Source organism: Pan paniscus, chromosome 19 (genome assembly GCF_029289425.2).
Source record: "Pan paniscus chromosome 19, NHGRI_mPanPan1-v2.0_pri, whole genome shotgun sequence".
Classification (NCBI taxonomy): Eukaryota; Metazoa; Chordata; class Mammalia; order Primates; family Hominidae; genus Pan; species Pan paniscus.
The window spans coordinates 13,698,177-13,720,834 of record NC_073268.2 but is presented as its reverse complement, the minus strand read 5'-3'; the positions used below and the strand labels follow the sequence as shown (position 1 = coordinate 13,720,834).

The following is a 22,658-nucleotide window of genomic DNA, read 5'->3' as shown; positions in this document are numbered from 1 at the left end:
AGGTACCTCTGTCCATGCCGGCTGCTGTGGGCTGAACTGTGTCCCCCAAATTCATATGTTGAAGTCCTAACCCCAGGGCCTTAGAATGGGACCTTATTTGGATGTAGGATCTTTTTTTCTTCTTCTTCTTTTTGAGACAGAGTCTCACTCTGTTGCACAGGCTGGAGTGCTGTGGCAGGATCTTGGCTCACTGCAACCTCTGCCTCCTGGGTTCAAGCGATTGTCCTACCTCAGCCTCCTGAATAGCCGGGATTACAGGTAGCCACCACTATGCCTGGCTACTTTTTGTATTTTTAGTAGAGATAGGGTTTCACTATGTTGGCCAGTCTGGTCTTGAACTCCTGACCTCAGGTGATCTGCCCGCCTCAGCCTCCCAAAGTGCTGGGATTACAGAGATAATTAAGTTCAAATGAGGCCATCAGGGTAGGCCCTAATCTAATACGACAAAGGTCCTTACAAGAAGAGGAGGTTAGGATACAGCCAACACACAGACCAAGGGACAAGCACGCAAGGACACAGTAAGAAGGCTGCCATCTGCAAGCCAAGTGGGGAGGCCTCGGAAGAAACCAACCCTGCTGACACCTTGATCTCAGACTTTCAGCTTCCAGAATGAGAAAATAAATGTCTGTTGTTTACACTGCCCAGTCTGTGGCACTCTCTCATAGCAGCAAGTTGATGAATGCAGTGGCTTCCTTGCTGTTCCCTGACTTCTCCACTCATGATCCCACCTCAGGGCCTTTGCACTTGCTGTTCCCCCTGCCAGGAATGCCCTTCACCCAGATACCCTCATAGCTCTCTCCCTCACTTTCTTCAAGTCACCTTCTCTGTGGGGCCTTCCCTGGCCACCCCCTTTTCAAGTTGCAAACTCTTCCCACCATCACCAGCACAGGCTATTCCCTCACCATGCTTTACAGTTTTGTGTAATAACCTATCTGATGATATGCTCTGATCCCAGGTGTACCATTCAATCAAGACAGGCAGCACATCTGTGACACCAGAAGCCCCTCTCCCCATTCACCGTCCTCCTTCCCTCCCCAGAGCAACCACCTTTCAGATTTCTATCGCCATGGATTCGTTTTATCTATACTAGAATGTCATATAAATAGAATCACCCAGCACATGTTTTTTGTGTGCCTGGCTTCTTTCATTCAGAAAAACATTTGTCAAATCCATTCATGTTGTTATCTGTGTCTGTGGATCATTCCTTTTTCATTGCTGTGTAGTATTCCATCCAAGAATGCACTGGTTTGTTGATTCATCCACTAGTGATTGACATCTGGGCTGTTCCCGGTTTTTAGCTATTGTGAATAATGCTCCTCTGAACATTCTTGTGCAAGCCTTTTGGTCCAAAAAAGTTTGCATTTCTCATGGGTAAACACCTATGATTCCTACTTCCTTTTCCTCCATGACACAGATCACCATACAACATACTATATAATTTACTTACCTGGTTGGTTGTCTGCCTCTTTCCACAAGAACATAAGCAGGGTTGTTGTGTTTTTTGTGTGCTTCGTTATATTCTCAGAATCTAGAAAAGTGCCTTGCACATGGCAGATGCTCAATAAATGTTTGATGAATGAAGAAATGAATGAATGAGTGAATGAATGAAGAAGCAAATGAATGTCCCTTCCAAATCCCAATTGCACCAGAAGCTGCTGGAAACTAACTTGAGTCTGATTTTTCTGCTGGTCATTGGGTTAACTGCACCACAGGCATGAGGGAAAAGAAAAGCCGCTATCTCTAAGCAAATCTTCCCCATATCAGAAAGCCCAGAGGGGGCTCTGCTGTCCTGGGATTCCTGTTCCGAGGAAAAAAAATCCACCAGCATGGTAAATCTACTCAAGGCACGCTGGCTCCGTCTCCCTTCCCAGCAGTAACAGCCCCACTGACGTTGATGCCCCACAATCTTATATCCCAGGACTGGAGAATGGGCTGCCCCCAGCAGTGAACCGAACCTTTTTGCTTCCTTGAGTGGATTAAACTGTCAAGTTTCCGGGTGTTTGCAGAGCGACAGGAGAGCTGCAGACAGTAATGTGGTTTTATTTACAACATCACCGCTCCAGCAACATCACTGGATTCTGAAAACACAGAACAATTTTCAGCCCCTTGGGGATTTCTAGGACATGATTTCCATAAAAATTAAATATTGATGAATCTTATCTCTCTGCCAACTTCCCTGCTCCCCGCACCCTACCCTATGCTTCAGTGAGAGAGAGAAAGGGCGCTTCAGTGAGAGAAAGAAGAGGAAAAAAGGATCCAAGAATACAAGGCAAAAAAAGAAAGTGAGAAGATAGATTTGGGATTGTTTCAATCAGACAGGTGAGGGGTTAAAGAAAGAGCTGGCTCAGCCTGTGTCCGAGGGCAGAAAGATATGCATCCTCATCCTGATCCTGCATCTACAGCCTGAGCCTGGGTCGGTCTGGACACAGGGCTAGTGCTGGGCTGGGCTGAGGTATGGGTGGGCATTCAGCCTAGAGCAAGGTCATGACTCAGCAAGGGCAGGGCTCTGGGGCTGGCGGGGATCCACATGCGGGAGGCTTGGTCTGTGGCCACTAGGTCAAGGAGTGAACATTCCTCCAGGTAAGGAGCAAGGTCCCAGGCGGGACCTCTATAACAAACCAGCCCCTCTCGGCATCATCTCCTCCATCTTCAGTCCTCCTTGAGCACTTTTCTAGGGTCCCCAGGGTTACACAGAATGACAGAGATTTTGGGGATCACAGAAGGGGAAACTGAGGCTCGGAGGTAGGCAGTGAACAGCCCAGGATGCCCAGCCTGCCAGGTGAGTGGGAAAAGGAGCCAGCCTTCTGGACTCCGAGTCCAGGACCTTGCCACATCAACACAGCTCAACTCCTAAGAGGCAAATACATGGATGTGCTGGGTTTCCAGTGAAATCTGCAAACCAATATGGAGGTTAGCTCTGCCAGTTTCTTGCCTCCAGAGCAGTTCCCTTCACTCCAGAGGCAGATCTGGATATTCAAGGTACAAAAAGGAAAGAAGACACCCACAAAGATGACTTCAAGGACTGGGGACAAAGGGGACAGACTTTTGCTTTCAGGCATATGTCAGGTTGGCTGAAAACTTGTCCAGTGATGCTGTAACTGAGAATGGGGCCTTGTGATTTGGGGAGGCAGATGCTGGGAGTGGAACCAACCCAAAGCTTGTCATCAGGAACTGTGGGCTTTGAATCCCATCCGTGGACTGCCAACGAGCAACTGGGCATCTCTGAGCCTTGGCTTTATCATCTGTAAAAGGGGCAGTTTAATGACTAAGAGCTCTCATAGAGTTTGGATGTGTGTCCCCTCCAAACCTCATATTGAAATGTGACCCCCAATGTTGGAGGTGGGGCCTGGTTGGAGGGGTTAGATCATAGGGGTGGGGATGCCTTATGAATGGCTTAGCACCATCCCCTTGGTAATGAATGAGGGAGTTCTTGCTCTCAGTTCACGGACAGCTGGTTGTTTATAGGAGCCTGGCACCTCCTCCCCATCTCTTGCTCCATCTCTCACCGTGAGATATGCTGGCTCCCCCTTCACCTTCTACCATGATTGGAAGCTTCCTGAGGCCTCACCGGAAGCAGATGCTGGGGCCATACTTATACAACTTGCAGAACCATGAGCCAAATAAACCTCTTTTCTTTATAAATTATTCAGCCTCAGGTATTCCTTTACAGCAATGCAAATGGGCTAACACAGGCTCTGGAGTCTATAGGTGTGAGTTTAAATTTAGCTGAATTGAGTCTTGGTTCCTCCATCCATATGGTGGATCTGGGGATTGAAATACTCTTGAAGTGCCTTTCAGAGAGTAGATACTCAGTAAGCATGGATGGGCTGAGTCCAGGGGAGGCAAATGCATGGCGTCAGAGGCAGGGGCTTCCTCCCACCCCCACAGCATCCACTTTTCTCCACATAAAGAGTGCACTCACCAGTCCCCTTCTCTGCGCGCTGTAGCACACACTCAACACAGAGGCTGCAATATCCACTCTATGCATATGAGAGCAGGCCAAGCATGATTGTTTGTGGCAAATGTCAGAGTGTCTCCAGGGGGCCCTGTGGGATGTGGGATGTCTCCAGGGGCAGACGGCTCTCTGAAGACTTCAGCCCCAGACAGCAGACCTACTTAACCCACCAACCACCCCAGGTAACACCATCCCTATCAAAGCCAAACAAACATCCTTCAGACAGAAGAGTCTGTGAAACACAGTGTGACTCAGAACCGCCCAACCATTGGGATCCTGAGGTACCTGGCTTTCCACTGACCTGGGAAAGGACTGGCTCTTCATCCCAGGAAGTTTCTCAAACATCCCCCGCACACTGAAACAACTAGGGGACACTGAATAATCACAATGATCATAAGCATTGTCTGGGACACTTGCTACTCCAGACACACCCCAAAACATAAATCACAAAACTGTTAGTGCCCACAAAGTCACTGAATCCTCATCACAGTCTGGTGAGGCACTTTCATCTCCACCCATCCCGTTTAGCAGACGAGAAGACTAAGGCTCTGTGTTATGTGATCTGGCCAGGATCACAAAATGAGAAAGTGGCGGAGTAGGAATATGAACCCAGGTTACCACAACTCTAAAGCCCTTTTACCAGCTTCAGAAGGATGAGGCTAGAAGACACACTTCCCAAAATGTATAAAAAGTCTTAAAAGGGCTCATATAAAATGTACCTATCCTTTGCCCCAGCAATTCCTTATCTGCCAATATAGCCCAATGAAATACTTATGAATGGGCTCAAAGGTTTATTTTCAAGGATGTTTGTGGCAGCATTGTTTATAACAGCAAAAAGGAAAAAGAAAAAAAAAAGAAAGGAAATGGCCTAAATGTCCCTCAAGAGAGGACAGAATGCCAATAAGTGATAAGGCATAGCACGGTGAAAGAAAATGCTCACAACACATTCAGTGAGAAAAAGGAACAAATGTGAGAAGGAATGAGTCAATGTTTATACAACAAATTACGCAGAGATACACCTAGAACAAAAGACCAAAAAGATGTTCAATGTTATTAGTTGTTACAGGTGCATTCTATTTTTATTTCTGCACTTGGAAAATTTTCAAATTCTCTAAAATAGATATGTGTTAACCCCCCAGAAAAACAAACAATACGTGTTTTTCAAGATACGCAGAGAGTACAGTTATCAACAGGTTTACTACAGACTTTTTATAAGCAATTCAAAGCATATCCAATAGCTCTTGGAATGACTACAGCATTTTGTCAAAGAGAAAATTCTTATTCTCAAGGCTCACAAAACCCAGACTCTTACAGACCCAACCCTTGGCAAAGACATGAACTTGGGTGCCCCATGGAGACCATAAGGCTACCTTGGATAGACCGAATCTATTGGAATCCAAGTGGATTTTGCAAGAGCAGCTGCCCAGCTGAGAACAAACAGGTTCCATATTAATGCATGCTTTTCCATTTGAAAGGTGGCTAGGTGAGCACCACCATTAAATGGCCAAACAAGCAAAAAAACTTAGAAGAAATGTCAATGGGAAAACATCCAGGTGATTAACGCGTAAAGAATTTAGACGCCCAAAAGAGGCTAAAAGAGGGGAAAAAGAAAGCTCAACACCTTTCTTCCTCCTCTCCCTGTGATTCCTTTATCAGTAGAATCACTAAGAGCAGCTGCGAGAACAAAGGAGAACAAACCTCACATCACAAGGTATAATCGCCGGTGGAGTGCCCCACATTAGTAACCTATTTGCAGATGGTGTTAGATTTCGCTCATCAGCCTCCTTTCGGAGCACCCCCACAAATGGCCTATCTACTTGAGCACAAATATCAGGCGACAAAACTAATTACCCCAGATCTGAATTGGTAGCAATGCAAATATCGAAGCTGCCCCCTGCTCACTCTTGCCTTGCGTTGAAACAAAGGAGCCAATAGGATCCTGAAGGGGACTGAGAATGAGCAGGTCTCTTTCCATCTCCATACGATCACAGGAAATTAGACAAGATCATTTCACTGGGCTTTAAAAACACATTACATTGGTCAATTCCCTCTTGCTGGCAGAGAGTCAGATCATTAAGATGCGGATATCACCTGGAATGTTCTTTTTCTGTCAAACTACACTCTTGGAGCTCCCCAAATCCATTTTCGCGAACTAGCAAAAACAGTAGACATTTTATCTGGGGCCACAAATAAGCCTCAGATGGTGCTCAACGGTGGGGGCACTACAAGGAACCCCCTCCTCTTTTCCTGTTTCCAAGCCCCACCTCTCACATCTGCTGCTCCCAGCCCCACTGCCCGGCCAGCTCTAATTAAGCCCCTAGCTTCCTACCCCCAGGCTCAGCTCTGCCCCATTTAACATTCTACTGTGAGCATTTTCCTTCATCAAAGTCTTTGAAAACATTTTCAATGGTTGTATTATAGTCCACTGTATGGCCGTGGCATAATTTAACCATTCCCACATCATAGGACATTTGAGCTTGTTTTTCGGCCAAATTAGGATGAGATAAAGCTGCCACCGGGACTGCCAGGCAGCCTCCACACCACTGGCCTTTCCAGAGAGGACGTGCTTGGCACTTCAGAGCAGGCAAATACAGCCAGACATCCCCAGATTCACCTCTCTCGCCACCCTCAACATTCAGGAGGGAAGAGAGGATACCATTCCCTGCAAAGAGTTCTCTGGCCTCTGCAGGTCTGGGTCAGATCAACTTCCAACCAATTTCACATCCATCAGACCTCAATGCTAGAGGCAGAATTTGCTTCTCCATCCTCAACAATGGTTGGAAGAGACCATTGCTCCCCGGGATTCAGCCCCACGGGGATATGGGCCATGACTGGGCATGGCTGCCTGGCATCTTCAGGTGGCTCTCCAGGGCTGTGGTTCTCAACCAGGGGTGATTTTACCCTCCAGAGGACATACGGCAATGTGTGGGGACTGTGTGTCACCACTGAGGGAATATGGGCTGTTGGCATCTAGTGGGTAGAGGCTAGGGATGCTGCTAGATATCCTACAATGCACAGACAGATCCCAACATGAGTAATATCCAACCCCAAATGCCAACAGATCCAAGGCTGTGAACCCCTGCTCTAGAGTGAAGTCAGAATTCCAGCAAAACCCCTGCCGGGCATCTGCAGAGCTCAGAGCTGAGGGGCTAACAGTACAGACGGTTTGAGTTCAAGTTACGCCCACATCCACGGGCGAGACAAGCGAGAATGGATGGACAATCTGGGAGCCAAAGGCTCGCTCCGTTGGGCAGATGGTGGTTTTCCTTAAAGGCATGACATCCAGGGCACTGTTCTTGCCCTACCTGAAATCCCTAACTCCAGAACCAGGTCACAGGTCGACTTCTGTGGCAGCTTTGCCAAGGCATCTCTGAGGGTACTCCTGAGAAATGCTGTACCCCAGAAGGATCCAAGGAGAACTTCCCTCCCACATTGGACAGGTCAGCTGCCCCACTCACCCACAAACCCATCCATGCCTCATCCTCCTCCCTGGGGGTTCCCACTCCTTCTTTCATGCCCCCACATCCTCTCTTGTGAATTCCAACCCTGTGGTGTCTCTTAGACCTACTCCCTTCTTTATTAGCTCTCATCCTCTCCGTGCTCCAGAACATCCTACCTGCAGCTATAAAGTGCCACACAAGCCATACCAGCCCCTCCCTGCCACACCAACAGTAGCGCCCTCCCACCCACTGAAAAAAGTCTAAACCTTGAGGCAGGCATTCAGGCGATATGGCTCTGATGACTGGAGGAACACCAGGGTTCTTGGTCTCGTGCCGGTTTAGATAAAATGACATGGACACATGTGGGGTGATTTTAAGGAGTGAAAAGTTTAATAGGCAAGAAAGAAGGAAGGAAGAAGAAAACAGCTCCCCGTACAGAGACAGAGGGAGGGGGGATTTGAACAAAGAGAAAACCCTGTGTGCAGCGGAAAAGTGGCTGCTTATATTGGGATGCTGGAGGAGGCAGTGTCTGAGTTCCATAAGGCCAGGGGATTGGTTCGACCAGGTGTGTCATTTACGTAGCCCTTGAAAAACCTGGCCCTCCCACCTTAGCCCTTTAATATGCAAATGCAGGTCATCATGATGTTCTGAACACATGGTGTTATCTGGAGGTGGCCATGACACTCGGTACACCTGGTAACAAGGAAAAGACAGTGGGAATCACCATATTGAGTGAACCCAGTTGCTCTTTTTTTTTTTTTTTTTTTTTTGAGACAGAGTCTTGCTCTGTCGCCCAGGCTGGAGCGCAGTGGTGTGATCTTGGCTCACTGCAACCTCTGCCTCCTGGGTTCAAGCGATTCTCCTCCCTCAGCCTCCCGAGTAGCTGGGGTTACAGGCGGGCGCCACCACACCTGGCTAATTTTTGTATTTTTAGTAGAGACAGTGTTTCACCATGTTGGCCAGGATGGTCACAATCTCTTGAACTCATGATCCGCCCACCTCAGCCTCCCAAAGTGCAGGGATTACAGCCATGAGCCACCGTGCCTGGCCCTTTAAGCCGCCCTTTCTGTTAGAAAAGAGATGGTTTGGGGGTTGTTTCTTATTACAGGAAAATTTCCACCCAGAACCTTACTATCTGCCTAAAATAACTTCTTAATAACTCTTGTATCACAAAGCCCTCTGCAATTTGTACCCCCTGACCTTTCACAGTCCCCCAAGTAACCCTGAATGCTGGGCCACCTGGGCTGCTTTCCTGCCACCTGGTTCCTGCTCAGCAGTTGCCTCTTCTTGGAACACACTCCTTAATCCCCTCAGCCACCTGCCAACACTGCCCCACATCCTCCAGCTCCAACCCCTCCCAAAAGTTGCAACCATCTTCCTTTCTCAGCCTCCTTCCAAGCCTTCTTCACCCTCTTCAGGCACTGCCCTTACTCTGCCACCAGTGAGAGTCACCTGCCCCTGGCTGTGCCCACCGTCTCAGCATTTGCGTTTTGCCAAGTCCCACTAAATATGTGCTGCCAATACCCACTTTAAACTTTAAAGCTGGAAATGATGACTCTGTTCCTCACAGCTGCAAATGTTGCAGCCCTAAACAATGGAACTCAGGAAACACCACCCTCCCAGTCCCATCTGACCACGCAGAGGCAGCCCGGATAAGGATCAGGTGTCAGCACTGGCTCCAGTGTTGTGAGTGCTGAGGACAGAGGCTGTTTCTGAGAAACCTGGATGCCCTTTCCATGTAGTTCTGACCCAAACAATTCACGACTGCTCCGGCCATAGCAGAGAAGGGAACTTGTCCTTGAAACGCGTCGTGAGGGGAGATGGACAAGGTGCTGAGGTGAGACAGCACAAGACACCAAGAGCCTGCGTGCATCTTCTGGCACATGCTCCAGTGTGAAACTGCAGCAATCTGGATTTATGCCAGTAAATATGAAGGAAGGCTGAAAATACAAGTTAAAGAGTTATAAGCCTTTAAATTCTTGTCTGTAATCACAAATACGAACTCTCTGGACCAGCCGGGCACAGTGGCTCATGCTTGTAATCCCAGCACTTTGGGAGGCCAAGGAGGGAATATTGCTTGAGCCCAGGAGTTCAAGACCAGTCTGGGCAACTTGATGAGAACCCCCCCCCCGCCATCTCTGCAAAAAATACACAAAAAAATTAGCTGGGCATGGTAGTGTGTGCCTGTAGTCACAGCTACTCAGGAGGCCAAGGTGGGAGGATCACTTGAGCCCAGGAGCCAGAGGCTACAGTGAGCTATGATCACACCACTGCACTCCAACCTGGGCATCAGAGCGGAACACTGTCTCAAAAAAAAAAAAAAAAAAGAAAGAACTCTGTGGGCCCTAATGAGGTACACAAAGGGAGGACCCCCAGAAAACTGAGGCATCTGCCTAAAATGCTGCTTTGAACCCCCCAACACACACAAAAGAAGGGTTACGAGGGTGGCTTGCCTCCCCCTCACACATCACTGATCGGGGTATAAAATGAATACAATCCTTGCCAAGGACAACTTGACAAAGTTTACCAAAATGATAAAGACACTCAGTCTTTGACCCAGCATCTCCAAGGAATATTTTTCTTACAGATTCACTCACACAAAGTGATTTACGTACATACACAGGTAGTCACTGCCGCATTGTTTGTGAAGGCTGGAAATAGGCGAAATGCTAAACTGGTTAAATCAATTATAGGACCTCCGTGTAATGGTAAAAAAGAATGAGAAAGCACTTTGTGTCGCGACGTGAGACAATCTCCGAGACAGGCTGTCCAGTGAAGAGTTCAGTGCAGAAGGGCAGGTGCAGCTCCTGCCCGGCTGCGGGGCTTGTTAGAGAATGGGCAAGGATGCAGTTGCTTGAATATTCAGTCTCTCTGGAAGTAGACATGAGAAGCCAGGACAATCCAGGCAAGGAAACGCATGGAGTGAGAGGAAGGCTTCCCTGCTATGCCCTTTGGCGTCTTCATTATGCTCCAAGTAAGCATGTTCCTATTTAAAACTAGTCCGAAACACTAATGGCTCATGGCCACAATGGCCACCCCTTTCTTTCCCTCCTCTTCCTCCTCATCTTCTCCATCTCTTCCCCCTTCCATAACGCCGAATGGCAGCAGTGTGTAAAACCACAGGCTGTGTGTGGCGTCAGGAGCAGGGGCTGCAAAGCCGGCCGCTCTGTGCCGGTGTGTGGCTGTGTGTGGCGTCAGGAGCAGGGGCTGCAAAGCCGGCCGCTCTGTGCCAGTGTGTGGCTGTGTGTGGCATCAGGAGCAGGGGCTGCAAAGCCGGCCGCTCTGTGCCCGTGTGTGGCTGTGTGTGGCATCAGGAGCAGGGGCTGCAAAGCCGGCCACTCTGTGCCGGTGTGTGGCTGTGTGTGGCATCAGGAGCAGGGGCTGCAAAGCCGGCCGCTCTGTGCCAGTGTGTGGCTGTGTGTGGCATCAGGAGCAGGGGCTGCAAAGTCGGCCGCTCTGTGCCTGTGTTTGAGGGCTCTCAGCTCTGCACACCTGCCCAGCCTCTCGCAGCAAGCAGGCATCTGAGTATCTCCCATTGGGAGCTACTGGGAGGATTAAAGCAGATAATCCCCCGCAGGAAGGCTCCTAGTGCCATGCCCAGCACACAGCAGGACTATCCAAGCTGGTTGCTCAAGGGAGGCCTGCCTCCAGCCTGGTCTGGACCACAGAGTTCCTTTGATTCCAACCAGAGGGCCTCTCAAGGGAACTGCTCTGAGCTGCAGGTGTGAGGGAAGCCCTAGGAGGGTGGCTCATTCTCCTGAGAGCACCAGCAGGGCCGGCAGCTGAGTGTGCATCCTTGCTGCCTCTACCCATCGCTCTGCTCCCATGAGGAGGAGAAGGCATGAGGAGGTCCCCAGGCCAGATGTCTGCAAATCAACAAACTGCCTTTTTGGCTCATTTAATTGTGTCGTGGGTGCCCTGATGCCCAAGACATCCTTGGCTGTGGCTTCGGAAATGCTGGTGACGCAGGAGAGCCACTTCAAAGGATGCACTTGGACAAGAAGAAAGCACATATGAAAGCCCCCTCCAGCCCCCTCCAAGGGAGGTGTCCAGCCCCCTTGTTCTCCAGCCCCCTCCAAGGGAGGTGTCCCCAGAGTGCAGAGGAACACGTGAAGCAGGGAGCGCGGGAGTGGGGGGTGCAGCAGAGGATGGCTGTGCTGCTCCTGCAGATCTGATCACATCTGCTGTCATTGAAGTCCACCCCTGCACCCTTCAACCCACAGCAGACTATGGAGCTACCTGAGTTCAAATCCTGACCCCACCACTTACTGGCTGTGAGACCTCAGGCACACGGCTCAAACCCTCTGCCTCAGTTTCCTCACCTGGAAAATGCTGATAATCACAGCACCTAGCTGTAGGGTTGTTAGGAGGATTAAATGAGTTAACCCATAAAGCGCTTGGAACAGTACCTGGCATGGAATGAGTGATCAACGAATGGCAGCCTCTGTTGATTGTCATCATCGTCATCATCATCCTGGCCAAGGCCATCCTCTCACCTTAGCCCTGTTCTATTACATTGCCAAGTACCAAAGCCACATTGAGGGTACAGCAATCCCAGCGCATGTGAAACAGCCCCAGCCCCAAGCCTACTGCCACCAAGGGCCATTTCTAGAGCCATAGCATCCACCCCAATCTGGAGTCTGCCTGACTCCAGCCCGAGATCTCAATGTTCTTTGGACACAGTCTGCTGGGTCTCCCCCAGCCTTGCTTCACACACTCCAGGCCCTGCTTTTTGCAAGCCACCTCTGGCCTTGACCAACTTTCCTCACCCCAGAGCTACCATGCAATGTGGGGTCAGTGGCCTTTGGTGCCTAGCCCTGCCCCTCCATGGGGTCACGCTCTACTCCTCAGCCCAGGCTAAACCAAAGATGCAAGTGTGGCTCCAGCCCCTGTCATCAGATTCACGGCCCAACACTGTCAGCACCAATAACAGAAAATCCATCAGCTATCCCCAAGTCCCGAGCCAGCATCTTCTGGCTTCCAAACCAAGTCAATTTAACATCTGACACTTGTGGCAAGAGTTTGCATCCAGAAAGGCACTCTCCTTTCGGCTTTACAAGCCTTGCTGACAATTCCCCACCCAGCCTCACATGGTGGACAGAGGCGAAGGGCTCCCTACCAGCTCCCTCTGTGGTACCCGGTGCCTGCCTCCCATCCATGCCCCCTTCCTCTGCTCCCATCTGGACTGCCAGAGGGGACACCCGCAGCCCAGCACATGTGCCCCCCTCTCTCAGGACCACCACACACACTTAAAGGAAAGGGTTGTGAAATGATCATTTGGTCTTACTTTCTGGGAACAAAAGCCCGAGCAAGTCTCCACGGTCACATTGGCCTGTATCAGGGAGCTGGGGAAGGCATGTGTGATATTCTCTGGCAGTCGGAAGCATCCGCGGTAGGTGGCGGTCCGCCCTGGGGGGAAAGAGAGGGGTTTCTGGTAAGAGATGGTGTCCAGTTGTTGGTGCCTGTCACCAGGGAAAATGCTGGCTTTAGGTCCTGAGACAGGTATAAATAAACTTACGAGGCGAGTTCAAATCAGGGAGGGAAAACGGCCCTGCACGGGACATAGTCATGCTGAGCTTCTGAGAGAAACCAGGCATCAGCACCTTGACCGTCCAGGGTCATCTACAAGGGACCACTTGGCTGAAACTGCAGCGCTCAGCTCTTGCTTCTGCCAGTTCTCCATAAGTCATTCCTTCCTCCCTTCCTTCCTCCCTCCCTCCCTCCTTTCCTCCCTTCCTTCCTTCCTCCCTCCCTCCCTCCCTTCCTTCCTTCTCTTGCTTCTGCCAGTTCTCCATTCCCTCCCTCCCTCCCTTTCTTCCTTCCTTCCCTCTCCCTTCCTTCCTTCCTTTCTTCCTTCCTTCCTTCCCTCTCTTGCTTCTGCCAGTTCTCCATAATGCCAGCCTGCCTGCCTGCCTGCCTGCCTACCTTCCTTCCTTCCTTCCTCCCTTCCTTCTCCTTCCTTTTCCTTCCTTCCTTCCTTCCTTTCTTCCTTCCTTCAACAAATTTGGATGGTGCATTTACTAGGTGCCAGATTCCTCCCATGGTAGGTGACCTGAGAGGCTGATATTGTGAAAAATTCAATGTCCTACCGGAAGATGCATTAAAAGAAAAGCAGACATGGAAATCTGAAACCCGGCCATGTTTGTTCTTGCTGTGCCGTTGGAGTCATACCACTGCTTTGCCTCTTTGCAAGGTTTGCCTCTCTCTGATCTTGAACTCCCACTCAATTTCTAGGAACACTCCTCAAGCCCATGTTACAAAGAAGCCTCCTGCCAAGCCTCCTGCTGCTCTGTAGAGCCTCCAGGTGGAAAAGTCCAGTGCCCTAGCTGGCTTCCTTGGAGCTGAACAAACTTTCTGGAATGTTCTTGCACCAACTGCTCGTATTTCTTCCAGACTTATCAGGGTTTCTCTAGATGGCATCCTGATTATTACCCCATGCTCCTCTCTACACGGGGTCTCCCAGGGCTCAGTATCTCCCCTGGCTCTCTAGCTGCCACACCACGTGGTGCAAACAGAAACCCTTTCACCAGCCAGAATCTGCCAAGTAGGACCAAACCCTGGATCTGGAAGCCCATCTCAACTGACCACAGCACCTGTGGTGCACGTGTCAGGGCACGACCTATTAGGGCACAGACACCAGCCTAGTGTGGGGAAAACACCAGGGCTTAGGGTTTTAAGTGCTTAGGTTCAAGTCCTTGCACTGCCAGTGACTAGCTCTGCAACTCTGCCATGTCTCGGGCTCAGACTCTCAATTTCCTCACCTACATACAGCGTAGCTCCTAGGGTTGTCATGAGGAACAATGTATACCCACACACATCCCCTGATGGGGCCGTGTCTCCCCACCACCGTGTGTCTGCTCTGGCTTTTGGTGTCAAGGTCGAGGGTGGTGGCAGGTGCTGGGCTCACAAAACTCTTTCCTGTTCTTTGGCATGATTGATGCCCCAAAGAACAAACATTTCAATGGACTGGGCACTGGTCCTCAACCAGCTCCACGGGGATAGAACAGACAATGGGGAGAGTCATCAGGGTAGGCACAATCCAGAGATGGGGGGAGGGATCAAGATTTCAGCGAGCCCTGGGCCACAGGGAGGGACAAAAGGGGGCCATGAGGCCTCCAGAACACAGTTCCTGGGGGGAAGCTACATCCTGGGTGACCCCTGTGTTCCCCACACCAAGCCCTGATCCTGACACACAGCAGGTGCCCACTACGTGGTGAGCGAATGAATGAACTGAATGAGATAAAGCAGGAAGGCACTGCATATACTGCAACAGGTGAGTGGTCCATGAGCCGCTAAAGAAGGAAGCGCTGGCTGCCTCCACACTTCGCTGATGCGACTCTCAGGACACAGGTTGTCACCTGGTACAGTCCAGTCTCCCTCATTCCCTAGGTGGGAGCCTGAGGGTCACTTGGCAGAATGACGCCTCCAAGGCGAAGACGCTGATGACTTGCTCAGAACCCATTCTGATTCCAACCTGGGGAGCAAATTCATGGGTCTTACTCCTTGTGAATGCTCCTTGCTGGCAGAAGCTGCAGCTCACAATGGTGGTCACCTGGTCACCTCTTGAGAGAGATCCTGTCAGCTCATCCCCTCAGGAAGGGGGCAGGAAGGCAAAGGTACCTCACGGGGGACTCCACAGCCTGCCCAAAGAGGCAGCTAGGACACCATCTTCAACACTAACCATGACAGCAAGTCCAGCCAACTCCGGATCTAGGGCTGGCTTGAATGATTGGACCATCTGTCTCTTAATCCATGGGCAACCTAAAGCAAAACAACTGCCTTTCAGAATCAATTACTGAGCAGGCAGATGGGGCTGGGAGGGCCGCCGGGAGTCCACATATAGAATTGGTCTTACTTGGGGGCAGGAATGTTGTTTGAAACCAAAGAAATAAAAGCTCCAAGAAGCCAGCGTGGAGCAGTTTGGTCCTCAGGAAGCCCGTTTGCATGTCCAGGTGACAGGATAGGACTGTGCCCATGTGCCATGGCAAACCCCTCTATGAGGTCAGGGCCTGGCAGAGTAGGTGTCGGTGACATACTGTCAAGTTCATTGTGTCACTAGTGAACCTGTCAGCTAAACGATGTGTTGTCAGTTTCTCCGCCCCTGTCCCCATTGCCCCATCTGGACCCCTGAGCTCCCAGACACATCCTGTCTGAATGCAAGAGGCATCTAAGAAGCCCCGGTCAGCTGGGGTCAAACACGGAGCAGCTCTTCTGGGCACTGTGACCCCACAGACAGTTGCCAGCCAGGGTGGCCTTTAGGTTCACCCACGGTTCTCAGGGCTCGGCTTCTGTGCTGCTTGGAAAACTCACTCCCTGCTAGGACAGCCCTCCCCAGAACCCCTGTGAAGCCTTAGCTTTTGATCCAATACCTTTTTTTTTGGAGACAGAGTCTCACTCTGTCACCCAGGCTGGAGTAAAAGAGTAAAATGGCATGATTTTGGCTCACTGCAACCTCCGCCTCCCGGGTTCAAGCGATTCTCCTGCCTCAGCCTCCTGAGTAGCTAGGATTACAGGCACCTGCCACCACATCCGGCTAATTTTGTATTTTTAGTAGAGACGGGTTTTCACCATGTTGGTCAGGCTGGTCTCGAACTCCTGACCTCATGATTTGCCCGCCTTGGCCTCCCAAAGTGCTGGGATTACAGGCGTGAGCCACCGCGCCCGGCTGATCCAATACCTCTTTACCTGGGCTCTGCCCCATTCTTGAACTAATCCGTCAGCTCTCCTGGAGCCCTATTACTAGGGCATGACCAGGGGCGGTCATGTCCGTGAGTCAGTGAGCCTGGACCCTGGGCCGTGCCTCTGCCTCCATCACCACTGTCCTACCCTTGCCAGTGGTGGGGGTGGTCTCCCAGGCTCTGAATCCTTCCCAATCTGCCTCTCCCAACCATGAAAGAATGGCCCCCAGCATGTGCAACAGTGCACAGCCCTATTATTTTATAAAGGAGCCTTCTGTGATTAGAGGAAGCGGATTTGTGCTCATCATCTTGCAGTGAGGACAAACCTGAGTTTCCCATTCCTCCTTTGAGCTGGGCCCCTTCAGGGCCATCGCTACTTGATAGCCGTTTGCACTGAAATTCCTTGGAGTCCAATCTTGCTGCCTGACGTGTCAGCTTGGTTGATTGTTTCCTCCTGAGTTCTACCACTTTGAACTGCGGGCTCAGCACTCAGTGAGAATTCACCTCTGGGCACCCCTACGCCTGGGTTGGTGGCACAGCTCTCAAGGGGACACTGCATTTGCCTCTGCCAGAACCTCCAGGTGGCCCAGAGCCAACTTTTATGTTGAAACTTTCAGGCAGATCATATAAATTTGAACCCCCAAATGCATACAAATGCAAGCCTGTGGTTACAAATCCTTAGGAAGATTTTTGTCTTCACCTGAAGCTCAGGTCAAGACAGACAAGCTTTGTTCTAACTCTCTGAATGGGTGGGAGATATATTTTTTTTCATCTAAACTTTCGCTGATTTACATTTCAGTCAAATTGAATCGCACTGTATACAGAAGTTTCAATCCAATTCCTTACCCTGAGAAGCCCAAGGCCTCCTTCCCTATCCTGCTTGGACATTAAGACCCAAACAGAGTGGCCATGCAGCCTGGCGACTTCCCTCCGCTGAGCCCCACGGCCACACAGCCTATCTCCAACTCTCTCCACTGTGGGTCTTTGTTCTTTCTTCATTTTTGGATCCAAGGGATTGCCTTACTTTTCTGCTAGTTCAGCTATGCATTTACAATAATGTTTGCTAAATTTTATGCAGCATTTCTAGGTGCTTTATAGTTAGGGAATTTTCTGATTATCTGGCTCACACCATTGCTAGAAATCTAGGTCTCCTGGCTGGGTGCGTGGCTCACGCCTGTAATCCCAGCACTTTGGGAGGCTGAGACAGGCAGATCACCTGAGGTCAGTAATTCAAGACCAGCCTGGCCAATGTGGTGAAACCCCGTCTCTACTAAAAATACAAAAAACATTAGCCGGGTGTGGTGGCAGGTGCCTGTAATCCTAGCTCCTCGGGAGGCTGAGGCAGGAGAATTGTTTGAACCGGAGAGGTGGAGGTTGCAGTGAGCCGAGACTGGGCCACTGCACTCTAGCCTGGCCTGGGTGACAGAGTGAGACTCTGTCTCAAAAATAAAAAATTAAATATAAAAATTAAAAAAAAAGAAAGAAATTTAGGTCTCCCTCTGCAATTTACAAAATAGACCGTAGCTCAGAGAGGGGCAGTGAGCTGCCGGAGGCCACACAGCATGTCTGAGGCATACCCAGGCCCCCTAATCAGTTTCTCTCTCCTGCAGGGGACAGGCAAAGGTATGCTTCAGTCATGAACTCAAGCAGTTAAGCCTTTGATGGACCCTAGCCCCATCCCCGCCCTGCCAGGAGCCTGTCCAGTGATGGCAATAGGGAAGGGAGGGCAGAGGTTGGCACAGGTTCTGCCCCAGGTAGTTTGAATGAGAGGTTGTGGGGGATGGGCAGCCAGAGCGGGTGGGACAGACGGACAAAGCTCAGGGAGAGGCTGGCACACTCACGCTTCCTGGAGCCCGGCTGCAGCTCGTCCACACGGTACACGGAGAGCCGGTCCACAGCCCCGCACACAGAGCCCTTCTCGCCTTTGCACTCGTGGTTACACTCTTCCAGCCCGACGCTCATCGCCGGCAGCCGGTTCCCGCAGTAACACTCCGCCCCGGCCTCCAAGCCGGCGTAGACATAGGACCTGCAGGGAGACGGCCTGGGTGAGTCCAGACCTTGGCCTAGAGCTAGGGCTGGGGTCTAAACTGCAGACTGTTTCAGCTTGATGTAGATTAGAAAGTATGGTTTTTTTTGTTTTTTGTTTTAATTATACTTTAAGTTTTAGGGTACATGTGCACAACGTGCAGGTTAGTTACATATGTATACATGTGCCATAAGGACCTTGTCTTTTCTTTCTCCAGCCTCAGATTCTCCATCTGTATAAGAGGGATAACTCATTGCTACCTGGCAGACTGTGGAGAGGATTTATGTGGGTCATGCAATGGCAACTGAGTCTGGAGTCGGGAAACGGACTGGACTCGAAGCTGAGTTTGGGTCTAGGTGAACAGGCAGGGGCCACAGCCATCAGCCTATGGCTGGCCTTAGGAATCAGTCTCTAGCCAGACTCAAGGGCCACCAGGCTAAGTTCAGGCAACAGTCTTTCCTGTGATAAACGAATGGAACCAGCCCCGTTGGTCCCTCTTGCCAGCCCCGAGCTCTGCCCTGCAGAGTGCCGTGGTTACAGGTTATAATGGGTCGAAATCTGTGATGTGCCTGTAAGCTGGTTCTCAGTATGCGACAGGGAGAGCTCTGGTTTGTACTGTTTGCCAATTTCTGTGATGTAAACACTCCCACTATATAGAAGACGTTAAGCTCCCAATGGTTTTATAATGGGCTCACAACAACTCTAAAAATTTAACAGCTTACTCTGGTGAGCGGCCGTGAGCTGGTCTGAAGTGCCTGCCACATGTCACATCTTGTTACACATGGGCCCTACTGCACAGCCCCCATCTCCACAGCCATTTCTCTACTTACTTTGACCTAGTAATACCGTAGGTAAAGAAAGGTTGGAAACAGAACCCTCAATGAATCACACAGGACTTCAGCTACAGAAAGCAGTCAACACTTTCAAATCAGTGGATTTAGATGTGAAAAGCCCAGACTGAAAATCCAAACACAAGCTTCAAGTCCCCATTTGACCACGTCCTGGCGGTGAGACCCTGAACATGACTTACCATCTCTGAGTCTCAGTTTCCTGATCTATTAGGAGACTAAAAAGAGAATGTATCATCCTGTTTCCACCTTATCTAGACCATAACGTATGTTTATGTAAGGACCTTGTCTTTTCTTTCTCCAGCGTCAGTTTCTCCATCTGTAAAATGGGGATAACTAATTGCTACCTGGCTGACTATGGAAAGAATGTATGTGACATAACAAAGGTGAGGCCGGGTGTGGTGGCTCATGCCTGTAATCCCAGTACTTTGGGAGGCCGAGGCGGGCAGATCATGAGGTCAGGAGATTGAGACCATCCTGGCTAACACAGTGAAACCCCATCTCTACTAAAAATACAAAAAATTAGCCCGGCGTGGTGGTGGGTGCCTGTAGTCCCAGCTACTCGGGGGGCTGAGGCAGGAGAATGGCCTGAACCCAGGAGGTGGAGCTTGCAGTGAGTGGAGAACGCGCCACTGCACTCCTGCCTGGGCAACAGAGCGAGACTCCGTCTCAAAAAAAAAAACAAAGGTGAAAAAAATCTGTGGGAGAAATAAGTGAAGAGGGAAGTCTGATTCTGTTTAACCCACCTCTCTCAGATGTGTGTGTGTGTGTGCAGCACACACAGACACACAGTGAGTTGTGAGGTCCTTGACATTAGGGACCATTCCCCTGGCACATGACAAGTGTCTGGCAACTACTGGGTGAGCTGGAAGTATCAGAAAAAGTAAACCTTGTTATAGACACAAGGTGAAAATACTTTTCCTACCAGAGCTGGAAAGATCCTCTGAGAGAAATCTCAGTTAAAGCCCTTTATCTTATTGTAAAATATATAAGTAAACTGAGGCCCAGAGAAGGAAAAGAACTCACCAAAGTCACACGCTGAGTCCCTGCTATGGTTGGACTGGAAGTCACATCTCCCTGCACCCAGCACAAGCACCCAAGCTCCCAGCACCCAGGTCATCACCCAACTCCCAGCACCCAGGCGGTCACCCAGCTCTCAGCACCTAGGCCATCACCCAGCACCCAGCTCCCAGCACCCAGGTCATCTGCCAACAAACTTTCTTTCTTCTGGAAAACTGGGATCTGAGCAGTGAGTTCCAATTATGCTATGACAGCCAACTGGTAGCTGATATGCCTCCTCATTCTGGAACTGTCCCTGGACCTTCCTGCCTCTAAAATCAACAGTCCAGGGCCCCAGCACTCACCGCTCAGCACACGCATCCTGGCAGTGGGAGACAGTCATCTTTCTCAAGTCATAAAACACAGCTCCTTTCAGAGTCCTCTCGTGGCCATCGTCACTGAAGCATCCAATGTAGGTGCCTGCAGAAAGGGAAGCATGGCTAAGACCAGAGGCCCAGGAATCATGGGCCCACCCTTAGGAAAAGCCAGGGGAACCTCTGCCTTCCTGGCCAAGGCCACTCCCAGAGAAACCCGGGAGATGAGTGCTGCAGGCTACCTCCCTCCCCCTCAGTGCTGAGCCAAGTGAGCATCTGACACCTCCCTCTTGTTTGTTTCCTGCCCATTTTCTCTTTTTTAATGGCCCACTGTCCACCCTGACGGCTCTGCCGGGAGCCAGGCGTCGGCCTGACCACTGCTTTCTTCCACTACCCCAACTCAGAAGTTGGGAAGGCTGGATTACCTCTCATGGACTCTACCCCTCCTCTCTAGCCCTGCCCTCCCTGGGCTCAGAGAGGCCTCTCTACCTTGGCAAATGCCCTGAGAGACAGGGTCGTTGCCTCCTTGGGGGCCAGAGAGAAGAAATCAGTTAGGGCAAGTTTGATTTTAGCAAATTTAAGGAAGATCTTTCAAATGGGGAAAGCTATCTCAAGATAAAGTCTGTCGTCCCAAGAGGGAGTAAGGCCCCATCTCTGGAGTGTGTCCGCAGAGTCTGTTAAGAATGGGAGCAAGTGTCCTGTGTGGGAAACAACAGGGCCAAGTGACCGCAGAGGCCTCTCCAGGCTGGTCACCTGCACACATCCCTGGAAGGGGATACTGGGGACACTCATGCTGCAGTGAGAAGCCAGCCGTGCACGCGCCAGTGAGAGTCTGTCACAGCCCTGCCCTGCCACCCCGAGGGAGGGAGACATCTCCCAGAGATGCACAGAGAAGTTGGGAGATGGCAGTCCCGATGCAAACGCGGGTAGGCATGTAAATGTCACGCACACCAGTGTTTTGAAGGAGCGGCACGGGTATTTGCAAACACGCCGTCACACAGTCCCCAAGCCGTGAACGCACACCCACAATAGCTGCGCCGAGATCTGGATCGGGCACCTGTGATAAAGACGCTGCACATCTCCCCAGGAAGGGCCGCGTTCCGCTCATCCATGTCACCTGGGGAGCGCACCACTGCCTCCAGAGAAATTAGGCTGTGTCTGGGAAGTAACATGCCCAGGACCTCCCAGCAGCCTGCCAGTGGTTCCCAAGTGGCTTTTTAGTGAGGAGAAAAGTCCTGATGGTCCACAGGCCCGGGTGCTCCGTGAGGGCAGGGGAGACTGTCTCTGTTCCTGCCAAGAGCCTGGTCCAGGGCAGCGGCTGGGGGAGTGGGGCCACCGCTGAGTGGCCTAGGGGAGGAAGTCTGCCAACCACCCATTTCTGGGCCTGAATCGGGGAGTGACTTTTCTTTGTACTTAGCAGAGAAGCCTAAATACAAAGAAGGGGGCCAGGTGCTGTGGCTCATACCTATAATGCCAGCACTTTGGGAGGCCGGGGCGGGTGGATCACTTGAGATCAGGAGTTCGAGACCAGCCTGGTCAACATGGTGAAACCCCGTCCCTACTAAAAACACAAAAAATATATACATACCAAAAATTAGCTGGATGTGGTAGCACACACCTGTAATCCCAGCTACTCCAGAGGCTGAGGCAGGAGAATCACTTGAACCTAGGAGGTGGAGGTTGCAGTGAGCTGGGATCATGCCACTGCACTCCAGCCTGGGTGACAGAGCAAGACTCTGTCTGAATATGTATATATGAATGAACAATTATAGTACGATTTATTATCCATGGGGACTAGCAGTAATGCACGAAGTACATAAGTATATATATGTGTGTGTATATATATATATATATATATATATAAAGTCAGGACGGTCTTACTGACTGCACCAAGGTGCAATATCCAGGGCCCTAGGTTAAGGCAAAGCAGAGGAGAACAAGCAAGATGGCAGGAGACAGGACTCCCCACCACACCAAGACCCAAGGGACCCAGGAGCCCCTCGGACCACAGAACCCCAGGGCTGAGGAGGGAACAACGGCCACCTTCTCCAGTGTTTGCCAAAGGGTCTGGCTCCCTGCCAGGCTCTTGAGCCTCTTGAGGTCACCTTCATCTGGGGACGCCCATCAGCACCCATGGCCACACCCACAGGCACATGCTACTGCCCTCCACTGCCCAGACATCCAGTCCCACCTGCATCTCTCTACTTCTGTAAGTCTCAGGTCCACCGCCACCAGCACGGACCACTGCACAGAGCTTTCACCCGGGTCAGTGAGAATGGATCCTTATCCTCTGCCTGCCTACTTAGCAAAAGAAAACTAATATTTGAGAAATTTCTGA

The 22,658-nt window shown here is 50.8% G+C and overlaps 1 protein-coding gene across 8 annotated transcripts in view; it reads right to left on the bottom strand.

Moving 5' to 3' along the window:
- Positions 1 to 22,658, bottom strand: part of WSCD1 (WSC domain containing 1) — a 56,124-nt gene that overhangs the window by 16,847 nt on the left and 16,619 nt on the right. For 5 of the 8 annotated variants that reach the window (XM_003810151.7, XM_034941384.4, XM_034941383.4 and 2 more), the window contains exons 3-5: positions 20,312 to 20,426; positions 17,915 to 18,099; positions 12,683 to 12,804 (exon numbers count right to left, since the gene is read on the bottom strand). In XM_003810151.7, the coding sequence (XP_003810199.3) occupies positions 12,683 to 12,804; positions 17,915 to 18,099; positions 20,312 to 20,426 (422 nt within the window). Of the gene's footprint in view, positions 1 to 7,766; positions 8,089 to 12,682; positions 12,805 to 17,914; positions 18,100 to 20,311; positions 20,427 to 22,658 lie in introns of those variants that run through there. The other 3 variants (XM_055102266.2, XM_055102267.2, XM_055102268.2) reach the window with 1 other exon arrangement.